Source organism: Onychomys torridus, chromosome 11, assembly GCF_903995425.1.
Source record: "Onychomys torridus chromosome 11, mOncTor1.1, whole genome shotgun sequence".
Classification (NCBI taxonomy): domain Eukaryota; kingdom Metazoa; phylum Chordata; class Mammalia; order Rodentia; family Cricetidae; genus Onychomys; species Onychomys torridus.
This window is the reverse complement of record NC_050453.1, coordinates 23,251,728-23,267,526: the sequence shown is the minus strand read 5'-3', so window position 1 is coordinate 23,267,526 and position 15,799 is coordinate 23,251,728. Positions and strand designations below refer to the sequence as shown.

Here is a 15,799-nt window from a genome sequence, read left to right as displayed (position 1 = left end):
ATTGGTAAAGATTAGATTTGAACATGAGAGAACTCTTGATTAGAAGAGTTGGTAGTTCATCAACCAGCATGACTATTCAATCTAAACTAACTTATAAAGGCTAATAAATACCTTTCATTTGATCAGATATAACTTGCCAAAAGGGAAACTCCCCAAAGTTAGGGTTGGTGCAGGGTTTTGTTTTTATCTTTCCAGGATAATGAAGGCATCCATCTAAGGATTCTGAAGACCACTGGACAAATGAGGCATCTGAAGAAAAGGACAAATCATCCAGAGAAAATGTCCTAAGTAAAACAGCAAATTTGCCTATTGATATATCATATTTCCAACAGGATAAAATTTCATAAATCATCCTAAATGTTTGTTTCTGCTGTTCTCTATAGACACATAATGCAAATGATATTTTTATAGTTCCAGTTCAATTAAAAATTAAAGCTTGCCTTATTGTTGGAGCATGGTTCTCTCATTCTATAAACCCAAGCATGCTGTAAAAGAAAATTCAGAGTTTCTCTTTCATATCAGAAGAGTCACCTGGTATGGAACAGAAGAAAATAATTTTGAAGAACTATTTTGTCATAAATCTCTTATCTTTTAAATTTCTTTTCTTTCTTTTCTTTTTTTTTGGTTTTTTGAGACAGGGTTTCTCTGTGTAGCTTTGCGCCTTTCCTGGAACTCATTTGGTAGTCACAGAGATCTGCCTGGCTCTGCCTCCCAAGTGCTGGGATTAAAGGCGTGCGCCACCACTGCCCGGCCTTAAATTTATTTCTTTAAAATTTTTCTTTAGGTATAGTACTATCTTAAAATTTAAATTTTCTGTTTTCATATTAATGATATTAAACTTTCTACAGTGAATGATAAACTTTCCTAACAGTAATCTGTGAAGTCCCCAAAAAGAGGATGCCCCCCCCCCAATTATGATTCCACCTGAACTATGGTAATGTCACTAAACGGACAAACACCACCTAAAGATTGGCTTTGGACTAAAATTGCTCAGGATAATTTCAAGGTGTCTGGCTGAGATGATCCAGCCTCACAGACTACCCTACCCACAACTTGAGACAAGCTCTGCATTTTCCAATTACAGAGAGACTGGATAACAAATGATATATCTTGCTCTTACAGGACTTGACAATTATTCCAGTTTTTTTCATAGTTTTCTAGAAATGCTGCCACCCACAGACAGCAGGAAATAATATTAAGAACATGATGCCCTGAGCTGGCTTTTTGGAACCTAATGCCTATGCTGAGACACTTTACTCAGCCTTGGTGCAGGGAGGAGGGGATTGGACCTGCCTTTTGTTAGAACATACTGTACATCTATTTCTACTATTCTTGTTGAAGGGATTATACCCATACAGCTCATTTAACAATGTAATGTAAATTTCTAGTCTTTGAAAGTTGTTATTATAAATTATTTACGATAATAAAGAAACACAGATTAGTAGTGAGTGTCCTGTTACAATCAAACTTGTAGTCATGTTAGGTATGTTTTCAAGGTCAAACAGAGATATATTTTAGATAGACAGGTGGTCTACAAACACTTTAGGGATCTAAAGAATGTGGCATTAAAATGTTTTAAATAACATAAGATTCTTTTTTTTTTTATGACAATGAGAAACATCTGCTCCTGCCAGCACCAGTTACTTCAGCAAAGATATGGCCATTAGAGAAACTCAATATGGAGTTTGTTTTCTTTGTGGCAAAAGTTAGTCATTGGGCAAGAAAGTACCCTTGCCCCAACCACTGACAGTATACTGTCCAAACTGGACAAGCAGGACACAAAAGAAAGTGACTATTGAATCTTGTCAGGACAAGGCAGGACAGTCCTTCAAAAATCCTACTATACAGAAAAAACTGCCAGACATTCTGCAGGACACAGAGGAAAGTGACAGACAGAATTTGCCAATATAGGCAGATAGTCCTTCAAACTTTCTGATTTACTAAAATGTCTGTCAGATATGATAGGCCTGTAGGCCAGAGTTGGATGCCCCAATGTTACAGAGGAACTTTGAGTGACTGTCCAGACAGCCTGATGTCCCTGTCATTAGGTAACATTTCACCCTTGTAGGGTCTTTGATGGAGTTGAAGACTAAATAATTATAATGATAGTTTTCCTTCGTTAAATAGAAAGTAAATTAGATGCAAAACTTTAGACTCACTAAGATAAGACAGATAATTAAGTATTTTCTATGATTTTGCCAAATGCAAGTGGATTAGATAGTATTACTGTAATTCTTACTGAGAAATTATTTTGAGAAATATAATATAATCTTATTATATTAAAGTTAAATCTGTCCTTTTTAATTAGACAAAAGGGGGGAAATGCTGTGGAACAATCCTCTTGTACACTGTAAATATTTGTTACTCAGATTGGTTTAATAAAACACTGATTGGCCATTAGCTAGTCTGGGAAACCAAATAAGAATTCTGGGAAGAGGAAGGGTGGAGTCAAGAGTTGCCAGCCATATGCAGAAGAAGCAAGATGAGAATGTTGGACTGAAAAAAGGTACCAAGCTGTGTTGCTAAACATAGATAAAAATTATGGGTTAATTTAATTGTAAGAGCTAGTTAGCAATAAGCCTGAACTACCAGCCAAACATTTATGATTAATATAAGCCTCTGAGTGATTATTTGGAATTGGCTCCCAGACTGGGTGGGACAGAGAAACACTGTTTACCAGGTTTATTCAGGTCTTATATGGAAATACATTACTCAGCTTTGGACACCATTATTTAAATAGATTTTTTTCTTTGTGCTGCCAGCTTATAATGTGATACAGAGACTTATTATTAATAATAAAAGATCAGCATTAGCTTAGGCTTGTTCCTGACTAGTTTTTATAACTTAAATTAAGCCATTTCTATTAATCTATGTGCTGTTGCATGGCTAATGACTGTTACCTCTTCTCCTTCATGTCTGTCTTCCTCTGTGTATGGGTGGAGATTCTGCCTTTCATCTTCCCAGAGCTCTCTCAGTCCTGAAGTTCCTGCTATAGCTCCTGCCTAGCTATTGGCCATTTGGCTTTTATTAAACCAATCACAGTAACGTAACTTCACACAGTGTAAAGGAATATTCCACAACATTTTCCTGCTACTGGGTTGCCTTGTCCATCCTTAATAGGAGGAGATGTTCCTTATTGTAACTTGTTATACCATGTTTGGTTGATAGCCCTGGGAAGCCTGCTCTTTTCTGAAGGGAAATGGAGAAGTGGATCTGGAGGAGAGGGCGATGTGGGAGGGATTGGGAGGAGAGAAGGAGGGGAGGCTGCTGTCAGGATGTAAAAAAAGAATATTGCTGTATCAGGATTCTCTAGTACTGATATCACAAGATTAGCACACATTCCAGCAGAAACTCTTTTGAAATCTCCCATCCTTGCACAAAAAGGATTCATAAAGACACCAAGCCTGAAATGAACATGGTTTATTCTCCTTTCCTATGTCATTAGCATTCTAATACTAAGTAAGTTTTTCTCCATGCATGTGAGTCCACAACTGGAGCAGAAATCTGGGTCCCACACCACAAGGTTCTCAACGATAGAACAGAAGGACAGCTGCTTCAGTTATCTCCTGGCTACTGCTGTACCCACTGTGAGTTCCATATCCATTCCAATCAAATGCAGAGAAGTCACCACACTGCAGGGGGTCAGATTTTGGGAAGTATCCTCCTCCACCAATGCAGTGCTGAAAAACAAGGGGGGCATGTAACAATAAGAGGTGTTATGGTTTGGATATGAAGTTCCCTCCCAAAAGGTGCTATGTACTGAATACCTGATCCCCAGTATAAGTAATATTCTGAGGCAGAGCTTTGGTAAAGGGATTAAATTTGAGGACCCTGCCTTCATCAGTTAGTTAATCACTAATGTTGTCATGTGTAACCATTTTGAACTGACTGTTGGGAGGTGGTGGAGCAATGAAGTGTGTGTGTGTGGGTTGCTTATAGAAAATATATCACTGAAGGTGTTAGTGGTGTGTTTTGAAGGGTATCTTTCCCTGACCTTTCCTGGTCTTTCTTGCCTCCTTGCCACTATATAGCAAGGCAAACTGCTCTGGTATGACTCCACTATGGATTTAAAAGCAATAAAGCCAAGTGACCAGGGGTAAAAATCTTGGAAACCATCAAACTAACAAAGCCCTTTGTCTTAGTCAGGGTTACTATTGCTGTGATAGAACATCATGACCCAAGCACCTTGGGGAGAAAAGGGTTTATTTGGTATATATTGTCATATCAGGAGAGGAATCTAGGGGCAGGAACCTGGAGGCAGGAACTGATGCAGAAGCCATGGAGAAGCAATGTTTCTCATGGTTTACTCAGTCTGTTTTCTTAAGGTCCAAGGGTGGCACAACCCACAATGGGCTGGGACCTCCTTCATCAACAAAGAGTTAAGGGAATGCTCTACAGGCTTGGCTATAGCCTGATATTATGGAGAATTTTCCTGAATGAGGGTCCCTCATCTCAGATGACTGTAGCTTGTGTCAAGTTGTCTTAAAATTAGCAAGCACATCCTTCTTTCCATATATTGTTTTTCGAAGGTATTTATCACAGAGGCAAAATACTGACTAATACAGCTGATGAGCCCAGAGACACCTCAATAGCCAAGTTCAGTGGACTCTTCATCTCTCATTAGACTCTCTATTGGAGGTATCATTCTGTTTGATCCATAAAACCCCCTCCATTGGCTTTAGTGGCATCACTGTCTCTTCCTTCTTTTCCTTCAACTTCTCTCAGGCTTCATTCTTAGGTTCCTTGGCTAGACTTTTCCTCCATAAATTTCTTAACTGCTGCTTCCCAGAGGAAATACATTTACAACTCTCTTATACTTTGTGTTACCCCTTTAGCTTTAGTTATGAACAATTCACTGATGGCTTAAAATATATATCTCAAATCCAGATATTTCTGAAGTTTAAGACTTAAAGATTGGACTGCCACTTAAAATCACTACTGAGAGACTTTACACTCCACATGACAACAAACAAACAAACAAAATAAAAACACAGTTACTTACAGTCACACAGAACTTAAAAGTGGAGATTTATTTGGGGAAGTTCAGTGACAATTTTGTCACTGTGAACAACATAGATTGTACTTATATATGCTAGAATGACTATGATGTTATAAAAATCGTCTGGGACCACCATTATATACCAAGTCTAACACTGATTAAAGCATGTAACATTGGGGCTGGAGAGATATCTCTGTGGTTAAGAGCACTTGTTGCTCTTGCAGAGGACCAGGTTTGGGTCCTAGAACCCATATGGGGCTCACATCTGTTGTAACTCCAGTTCCAGGGCATAGAATGCTCTCTTCCAGCTGAAAGGCACCAGCAATTCAAGCAATACATATAATATATATGTATTATATATATAATTTTATATGTGTGAGTGGGCAAAACACTCACACATATAAAATTAAATAAATAAATCTGAAGTAAGACAAATTAAAATCCCATCCAAACAAGCTAGTAGCATGGGGACTGAAGAGATGGCCCCAAGGTTAAGATATCATTACTACTTTATCATAGAAACCAAGTTCAGATTCCAGGAGCCATACTGGATCCCAGCACCCAATCAAAAGACTTTAACTCTAATTCCCAGGGATTCCATGTCTCCCTTTGACCTCTGTGATCACTAGAATACACATGTGTACATATACAAATGAAGTCAAATAAATATTTTAAGTCCAGCATCATGTAACTGCATATCCCTCTGAGATCCCAAACATATTCAGCATCCAGACATCTTGGCTTACTATTTGATATTCACCTACTCGAATGAAAACTATGAAACTATTCAAAATGTCTTCTCTTCCCTCTCTCTTTATTCAACTATTAATATATTTAAAATCTTTGGAACTCATTAGTGATCATCCTACCCCAAAACTTCCATCACACTACATCGCTCTCATTTGGATCAAGGAAACCATTTCAATACTTATTTCCTTATGCTTAGTCTTTCCATTATCAGAATCTGTAACCTCTAGTCCACCAGTGTCATCTTTGAAAAACACAAAGAATGCTCACATCAATCTTATATGCCCATTAAAACATTGCAGTGGTGCTAATCACATGTGTAGTCCAACAACCAATGGTGTGATATAAAAATTGTTTCCTGATCTAGTCCATGTTAACATTTCTGAAATGAACTCTTCCTATATCCCATACCCACCTTACATACCAAAATTGAAAACAGCTTGTTACTCCCTCAACACCACATGCTCTCCCTATTTCATCATTCACAACATAGTCCCAAGGACCTCCTTGACAGCAAAGCTACCTCATCTTGACCAGGTGAAGGGCAAACTAACAAAAGAGGAATAAATGAACACTAAGATCTTCAAAATTATCTTCCAGGGAGCTGATGATCCTTTTTTCAGACTACTACTTTAGGGAGGGCTGAATTCTAAAGGAACTTGCTTTTATCTTTTGAGACAGGGTCTTACTATGTAGCTCTCCTTAACCTGAAACTCATTATTTTGATCAGGATGGCCTCAAACTTAGAGAGATCTGCCTGTCTCTGCCACTCAAGTGCTGAGATTAAAGATGTGAACTACCATGCTTGGCTAGAACTTGCTAACATAACCTTCACTGTGGCAATAAGAGGGCTCCATCCTCAGCCTGCCTTTGACCACAAATTATTAAAAAGCAAAACAAAACAAAACAGTATGAGTCTAATGATCCCAGGCTCAGGGGGACATCAGGTTGTTGCAATGGAGCTGAGTGCACCTGCCTTAGCAGTTCATTGAGTTGTCAACATCCAACAGCAGAAATTCCTTGTGATAGGGAGGAGAATGGTCTGGGTCTTGTGATAGGGAGGAGAATGGTCTGGGTGAGGTCTACCAGATGTCCAGGACTTTCCTAGGAACCCCTTGACACAATGAAAATCTATACAAGTCCTGGAAAATGACGGGCAGTATCTGTTTAACTCTAAAAGCCAAATCCTGGGTGGGGAGTGACTCCCTAATAATCTCAGCCCCCAAAGACTTTCACAGGACTTTCTGAATACAAATGTCAACCTCATTCCAGGCAACTGAGTATTGTATTCTAAAATCTAAGCAAACACCAACAGTGCAATTACATATTTGACATGTTGACTATGGTCTTCAACAAGACAGGATATCTTTATCTAGACAGAAATTCTCATTCCTGCGACCAAGAAAGGAACAGGGAAAGGTCACACTCTCATCCATGTACACATACTAACAGGATAGTCTTCCATGCTCAATATACACAGATACACACTGGCAACCTCAGTCTTATTCATGAGCCTCTTTGGTCACTACACAGACTCACAAACTCAGTGTTACATCCAGTGACCTTCATCCCAGCACATAAGGCATTGGCTGCTTCCTCATTATTAAACACTCTGAATTGGATGTATCCTGCAGTGAATTCACCTGAAAATAAGAGACAGAAAACAGCATTCAAGGAATTTGCCACAAATAGCTGTCAACCTGAGTTTGGTGGTGCCAGGTTCAGGATACACAATCTAAAATATCAGACCCAATGGGGGAGCCTCATCTATTCCCATCCACAACCCCAAGAACCAGTGCTTGTAAAAGTCCCCATTTGCCAGAACTTGAATGGAAAAATTTATGATACAGGAAGGTCTCTACTGAGTATCTTTAAGGGATTGTCGCAGCAGTTTTTTGCAAGTGCATCCATTCTGCTCCTGTTTACATTTACCTGGCAAAATTTTCTTTCAAGCTTTACATACCAACTATAAAGTAGAACTTTGAATTATACAGCACAAACTTAAAATTTGTAAAAGGTAGATGCCACATTTAGATTTATTTATATTAAACAACATAAGTCACCCCTCACAACAGAAAAAACTCCATTTTTTCTTTTTGTTCAGCCACATGCACATGATGTCTGTTCCTGAGAAACCTCTGAGTTATAACAGAGTTAGTAAGAGTAGATTCTTGAACCTTGTATCCCCAGTGCACATGTCAACTTTCCTGCTTATGTCTTGGGCTCTCAGGCAAGTTCCTGGACCTTCAGTGCCCAGTCTTCTAATCTGTAAAATGGGCTAATAATAGTTGATAATCCAAGGGCAAGCAAGAGAATGAAGTGAAACAAAACACAAACTATCATAGACAAGGAGCAGGCTGTAATGCTTGGTAAATGACAGTTACCATAACTGAGTTCATCAAGTGTCCTGCAGAGGGTTCAGAGACATATTAAAGACTCACTCTGGCCATAGGGGGAGTAATAAGCGGCTGCCTTCTGAGCATCACCGAAGTCATAGACCACAGGGAAAGCTGGGCCATTGTCAGTCCAACACTTCCCTGCTCCATATTTCACCGGGTACTTCTACAAGGAACAAAAGAAGAGAAGTCACTGGGTAAGGATGGCAACATTGGCACTCACAGGAACACTGCCCTTCTTGGAGAAGCACAGCATGTGCCAGTAACTGAGATTGTTTCCAAACAAGTCAGACAAGAGAATCCTTTCCTTGGTCTGTGTCTCTCTGTACCCTAGACACTTCCCCCCTTTCCCCTTACTTCTCTCCTCTCCTCTCTTTTCCACACACTACTATCCTTTTCCTCCCTTGACTCATTACACTTTAGAATAAGGGAAACAAGGAATACAGCCTGCCAACCCTCAAACACCTGCCTCTCTCCATACCCATGAAAACCAGCCTCAGTCAGCAGTCTTGATTACCTGGTACAGTCCAAACAGATTATGGCCCATATGCTGCAGGAAGCCACAGTATGTATGGTACCTCAGCAGGGAGCTGTTCCTCCAATTTTGCAGGGGGCTATTGTTGGGCACATGCCAGATACCCAGGTTCTCAGCCTGGATGTCGAAGTAGCCAGGGTTCTGGAAAGCAACCAACACTGAATCTGACCAGGCCAGGAGATTTCACGAAGCAAAGACCTACATTCACAGTTGTCAGCAGAGCTGATACCCCTGGGCTCCAGATGGACAGATGACCAGCGTTTTTTGTTTTTTTGTTTTTTTTTAACTTCTTCAGCCCTATGTTGAAGGGCATCATTCCAACCTTCTCCCTGGCATGCTTGAACTACACTCACATCCTCACCCTTTCCCAAGTGACTACAGAGTGTACCAACCTTGTAGTCATCACTGGTGGCCACATCTGCAGACCCAAAGGTGTTGTAGTTGGCCCAGTTGCCGTCCCCCTCTGGATAGTTGATTCTGTTGCCTTGCTGACTGGACCAGCGATCACCCACTGTGCACTTCCCACCCATGTTGTTCTCATGCACACTGGCCACCAGGGTCCAGCCACCACCAGCAGTGGTCATGTCACAGAAGGTCTGGTAGATGACACCATTCTCCGTGCGGAGGAAATAGAGGCCATCTGTAGAGAGAACCAGTCCGCAGTCCTGGGTGCAGGCTCATTGTCCATCTCTGCTCCATAGGCAGAATGACTCTAGGTACTACAAATATGGCTAATGTCTCATATCCTGAGTGTCCTATTACAGGTGTCCCTGGGGATATTTGCATCTTCCTGGTTTCAGAAAGCCAAACTTCTGTGACTGATGCTGAACACAGAATTACCCAAAGTGACAATGATTTTTTTTCTCAAGTTAAACATAGTACTGTCAAAGGACTTAACAACTCCACTCATTAGATAACCAAAGAACTGGAAACAGGGACTCAGATATGTACGTTCATATCCATTACAGCTCTGGTCACAAGACCTGGAAGGCAGAAACAACCCAAGTATTTCTCTATAGAAAAAGGAATAAGCAATATACTGTGTGTCTATTATGCAGAATCTATATCACATACTTTCCTATATATCCAATAGATCAAAAAGAATGAAGTGGGCGGAGAAATGGCTCCATGGTTAAGAGCAAGCGCTGCTCTAGCAGAGGACTTGAGTCAGTTTCCAGCACTCACACTTGTCAGTGTACAAGTGCCTGTCACTCCAGCCCCAGAGACTAGATGGCCTCTTCTAGACTCTGAAATACCTGCATACCTGCACATACATGAACACATTACCAAACACAGAGATGTACACCTCTGTAATAATAACAATAAAAATAATTTTTTAAAAAGTAAGTTAACTGTTCTATAACACATATGAGCCTTCCAGTATCCTAATGAAATAAGGCAGATTACTTATATGTGGTAACAAGAATTGACAGATTCATAGAAGTATGAAACTGAATAGCAGTTCACAGGGAATACACGAATTTGTTACTTTGTGGCTACAAAATTTCTCTCTAAGGAATGAAAAATTTCTGGAGATGGATAGTGGTGGTCTATACCATTGTGAAAGTCCTTCTTGACTCTGAAAATTCTTCAGATTGGGTAAGTGGCACTTCTTATGCATTGTGTACATGTAAACATATTCTCTATATGTAAAAAGAACGCCTGTTCCGGAGGACAAAAGCCTGATTTCCTAAGTGGGTTATTTGTTTGTGTTTTTGAGACAGGGTCTCCTCAGGCTGGCTCAGAGCTTTCAATCCTCCGCCTTAGGCTCCCAAGTGTAAGGATTACAGTATGCTCTTTAAATGCTTAATCACTCACCTCGGGCTCCAGTAACATTTTGCTTGATTTCCTTGCAGCTTCTGAACAGAGAGGAAGTCACAGGATTGGCCCATCTGTTGGTTCCCAGGTTCTTTTTAACTAGAGAAGATGCAGAATTTCATTCTCATGGGACACCCAGCCTCCTCTTATCGTCCATCCTAAACTCATTCCATGACTTGTCAAAGCCTCACTTGAGAACCAACAAGATGTGTAACTAGGAAGAAAGACAAGAGATTTGAAGGTGTGGAAAAATTTGTGTTCAAAGTTCTGAAAAAGGAGAATAAAGTGAAGTCCAGCTTTGCAGTAGAAGAAACACAGGGAGCCTAATGTGTCTGAAGCATGGGTAGTGAGGCCGACAGTGCAGAGGCTTAACCCAGAGACCCTGGAATAAAAAGCCTTGCAAACTAGTCTCAACTCTGCAATGTCCTCTGAGAACCTAGAAGAGTAATAACAAACATTAACTCTGGGGCAGAGCTACTCAGGTGTAAGCAGCTCAATGTTTACAAGTCAAGTATTTTGGATTGTATTTACTGTGTCAAGCTTCAGTTCCCTAGTACCTAATATCAAGCTGAAAAAAAAAATGTCATGTGGACATCAAGTAAGATGTCATTTAGGGACTTCCCCTTTTCCTTAAAACAGCAGTGAAGATGAAATACACATTTTAAAACAACGGTTAGTTCTTGCAGAGACCAGAATTGAAGACAACATTCTCTGGGCACAAACCAGATCATTCACTTAGTATTGAAACCCTAAAGCAAAGGTCCTCATCCTAATGAATGACTAGGATGGAACACAGTTCTTACAGAAGTTCCCCTAGAGTTACACACAAGTACAGAATCTGGACCAGGACAGACCTCAACAATCTCATTGCCACTGGCAGTTTCTTCAAGAGAAAATCAGCACCCAGCCTACATCTCAAAGGCATCATCTCTATGGAGGATGGACTAGGTTTTGTTTATATGTCCAGAAATATAACAAAAAGAGACCTTTATTTTTGTAGAGAGTGGGTATAGGGGATAATTGGGAATGGTTAGGAAGAAGAAAAGGGATGGGAAAACAATACAATTGTATTTAATTTCAATTTTTTTAAAAAAGCATAATTGACCAAGCTGTGGTGACCCACATCTTTCATCCCAGCACTCAGGAGACAATGTCAGGCAGATCTCTGAGTCTGAGGGCAGGCTGGTGTACAGATCATGTTCCAGGACAGCCAGGGCTACACAGAAGATCCCTGGCTGAAAAACAGTAGGTTCTGGAAGCAACCCAGTCTAATGACGACTGCCTATAAAGCTAGAGGTGACCTGAGGAATCTGGGTTCTGCAGCAAGACTCACCTGCACTGCAACTTCTGGTGGCCAGGATGATAAACAGCAGGAAGCTGAGTTGGGTCATGGTCATCTAAAGAAAATCAAGATGAAGGTCAGTATCTATCCAGACCATCTTTTCCCCTTATCCCTGTCTCAGCTCCTATCTAGTCCTACTTAAAGGTTCCTTCCTTTCCTACAAACTCCTCACATCTCTGGCCCTAAAGCAGACCTGAGCAGAAGTCCACTTTCCTTATTCTATCGATAGCGACTACCTTCCCCTCCATACCTGGCCAGGAACTCAGAGTTGCCAGCTGAGTTGAGGTAAGCACTCTCAGTCTACAGAGGCTCTACTGTGGTCATGGTGAGGTTCACATCCTTTTATGGGGAAATCCTAGTGGGAATAGCCCAGACTTTGCAAGGCTCCCCCTTTCCTGGCAGGATGCCACTGGAGAGGCAACTTTTATTTATTGCAGGAAAGTTCTTTGTACAGTGATGACACATGGGATTCAAAGGCTCAAAAAGACACATATTACATGTCATATCCTAGCACTATCTCCAGATTTGGGTATATTCCTGTGTATTTTCCAAATAGGAAATAGATGATGAGACTTGCAACATTTGATATCCATTTGGACTTTTTTGTTTGTGTCTTTCTTGCAAAATAATACTAAAAAACTGCAAACACTTATAATTATCCTTACTTCATGGAAGAAGAAAACTTTTTGGGGGTTTACAATGTATAAAAGAGTACATTTCATGTTGCCCAAGCTGATTTCAAACTCTATTTAGGTGAAGATGTCCTTGAACTTCTGATTCTTTTCATTCCATCTCCCAAGTGCTGAGATTATAGGCACACATGATCAAACCTGACTATTAAAAAGAGATTTTTAACAATACAGTAGTAATATAATTATTTAAGAATAAATATAAAACCATTAGTCTGCATAAACTGAATTACATACAGCTCTCACTATTTGTCTTTGATTTTCTCATAGTTACCACAAACTAATGAAATTTTACAGTAGACTGAATTTGGTATTTAATCTCTATAAATACTTCCTAATGATGTTTTGAGCTTTCTCTATCCCCACCTTTTGTTTTTTTTCCAGTTCTCAGACACTACTTTGGGCTATAATGGAATGAATTACCTTTTCCTCAGCAATGAAACATCCTTAGTACAACACTTTATTATAATACTGATTACACTGCAATCCTTTGGGAGTCTGCTTTTTGTTAAGCTTATATTTTTTTCTTTGTATGTTCAAAAGATTGATTTACACAATATAACTCAGATAGGTTGATAAAATAGAACAAAACAGAAGCATATAGTTCAGCTGGTAGACTGTTTGCCTTGTATTCATGAGCTATAGGTTCAGTCTCTAGCATCAGATGAACTAGGTATGGTGGCAAATGCCTGAAATTCCTGCACTTGTGAAATGGATGTAGGAGGACCAGAAATTCAAGGGAATCCTCTACTACATAGCCAGGTTGGAGGACAGAATATGGTACATAAGATCCCATAAAACCAAACCACATCTAACAAAAACTGCTCTTTCCCTCCGTCCCTCCCTCCCTCCCTCCCTCCCTCCCTTCCTCCCTTCCTTCCTCCCTCCCTCTTTCCCTCCCTCCCTCCCTCTGTCTCTCTGTCTCTGTCTCTGTCTCTCTCTCTCTCTTTCTCTCTCTCTCTCACACACACACAGAGAAACACACACACACACACACACACACACAAGTCAATACATTTTTAAATGAATAAGTTCAAGGCCATCTTTGTCTACGTATTGAGTTGGAAGCCACCCTGTCTGTGTTATTTTATTGGTTCCTAGATTGCTACTCTATGGACCAGCCTTCAGCAGCTCAGGAATTGAAGGGGAGCCATGGAATCTCCAATAATCACTCAATTGATCTTTCTATCTGAGGGATTAAAACTTAATTCTGGGGCCAGCCAAAAAGGGAAATGTGTGTGTTTGTGCGCGCGCGCACCCCCCCAAGAGTCTATTTCCTCTTTCTTTACTTTTTAAAAACATTCTTTTTAGATTCCTCACATCAAGTTCATTACAAAGAGGATTTTCTTCATAACCAAAAGTTACACAGTACATAATCACTCTAAAAACATATTTTTCTGGAACAAGTCAATCCCAATACATTTCTTAATCACATCTTTATGCTTTTCTTGAGAAACCCACATTTAGTCAAACACTTATCTTTTAGACTTCTGACAGTTCAAGAGCCTTTCATCCATCACCGTTTACATAGGCAGTAGCTCTAATAACTGCCAGAAAAACAGGTTACTTGTTTCACTTTTTGTATTTAGAGTCCTGTCCAATTAGTTTGACTATCCATCCAATTCTTTGTTTTCTAGTCACATGAAATCAATTGTTTAAAGCTTTGTTTTAGCTATGACACACACTGAAACCCATGAATACATTTCCCAGTATCAAAAAGTACTTGAGCTAATTCCTGGGACTCACTTGTTTTCCAAATCATTAACCTAAACCACAGTCTATACAGCTTCTCAAGTAAAACTCTTAAGTCCTAGCCTCGTGACACTTCCTTGTTCCTATTTTCTACCCTTTGCAGCCACTGCTTTATCAGGGGTGGGGGCAACACTATATCCTACTTTTACCTCTGTTAATTTTCCCTCTAAACTAACCTCTTATAATCCCTTATTATATTTATGAAAAATATTCAATCAAGAAAATTCTATTTTAAATAACACTATTTTTGTATATAATCATTACTTCAATTAAACAGGACATCTTAAGAGGAAATCATATTCATAACAATCCACAAGTAAAAATGTCTAGTAGAATGGGATAATCTCATGAGGTAATCACACTACATTAAAAGCAGTGGGGATTCCCTCACACCCATTCACACCGTGCCATTTACCATAGAAAAATGGCAGAAGCAAACATGTAAAGGCACAGCAGTAGCAAGAGACATTCTGGAGCCGAAGGCCTCTGGGCTTGCCTATCTGAGATTCACCCATCAGTGCCTTGCATTGTGATGAGTAAAAGGCTCAATTGTTACCTGCTGCTCTTCTGACATGACCACCAACCTCTAGATGTATCTTTTTTCTTTTTTATTTATTCTTCTCTCATATAATGCATCCCAAACTCAGCCTTCACTCATTCACTCCTCCTAGTCCCTAGTCCCCATACTCCCCTTCTCCCCCACAGACTCCTTCTCTAGTCCCTTCTTATGCTGTGTTCTGTTGATATTCCTGGGAGGCATGCTCTTTTATTATTTTTTACATCTTTGATATTATTAAGCATCTCTTACTTACTGGTACATAAATCATAGAACAGCTTATAACTTTTAGACCTAAGAGTCTAAGAAAATCTAGGCTATTTGGAGGATATCACCTTCCTAACCACCAGCATCTAGCTCCTACTGCCTGTTATATCTGTTCTTCATGTGGCTTCATCCTAACCCCACAGTCCTTGACACCTTTGTTCAGGTCTGGATGTATTCAGTGGTGACTAATAAAAATGTCACCTCAAAGTAGCTTTACAAAGTGCCAGCATGGGGCCTGTATGGTACTGCACCAGGTCCTCCATGTATATGCTATGACTGTAACTTGGTGTTTTTGTGGGACCCCTAACAGTGGGAGTAGGGTGTATATCTGACTTTTCTGCCTGTTCTTGCAACTCTTTTCCTCCTATTGGGTTTCCTTGTCCAGCCTTGATATGAGGGCTTTTGCCTTGTCTTATTGTATCTTATTTTGTCCTGTTTTGCTGTCATCTCTTAGAGGCCTGCTCTTTTTTTGAAAAGGAAATGGAGGGGGAGTGGATTGGGGAGAGAGGAGGTAGGGGGATCTGGGAGGAGTGGAGGTATGGAAAACTGTTGACAAGATGTTTTGTATGAGAAAAGAATCTATTTTCAATAAAATTAAAAAATGTAAGTCTATTAGGACTGGAGAAATGGCTCAGCAGTTAAGAGAGCATGTCACTTTTCCAAAGGACCTAAGACAATTCTCAGCACCCATGTCAGGT

At 40.0% G+C, this 15,799-nt stretch overlaps 1 protein-coding gene across 1 annotated transcript; it reads right to left on the bottom strand.

Annotated features, from left to right (window-relative positions):
• Positions 1-3,527: 3,527 nt before the first annotated feature.
• Positions 3,528-11,886, bottom strand: LOC118593468 (intelectin-1a-like). Its single transcript, XM_036202953.1, has 7 exons — positions 11,829-11,886; positions 10,496-10,594; positions 9,070-9,317; positions 8,660-8,818; positions 8,188-8,308; positions 7,286-7,389; positions 3,528-3,680 (listed from the first exon to the last, which is right to left on the bottom strand). The coding sequence occupies exons 1-7, from the start codon at positions 11,884-11,886 to the stop codon at positions 3,528-3,530; spliced, it is 942 nt and encodes a 313-aa protein (XP_036058846.1).
• Between the last annotated feature and the right edge of the window lie 3,913 nt (positions 11,887-15,799).

Excerpts from the sequence above, each read along its gene's own strand:
- LOC118593468 (XM_036202953.1), bottom strand. The coding sequence starts at position 11,886 with ATGACCCAACTCAGCTTCCTGCTGTTTATCATCCTGGCCACCAGAAGT. Across the intron at positions 8,309-8,659 it reads ATCTGTTTGGACTGTACCAG|AAGTACCCGGTGAAATATGG; the intron begins GTAATCAAGACT and ends TGTTCCTTGTAG. Across the intron at positions 7,390-8,187 it reads TTACTCCCCCTATGGCCAGA|GTGAATTCACTGCAGGATAC; the intron begins GTGAGTCTTTAA and ends TCTTATTTTCAG.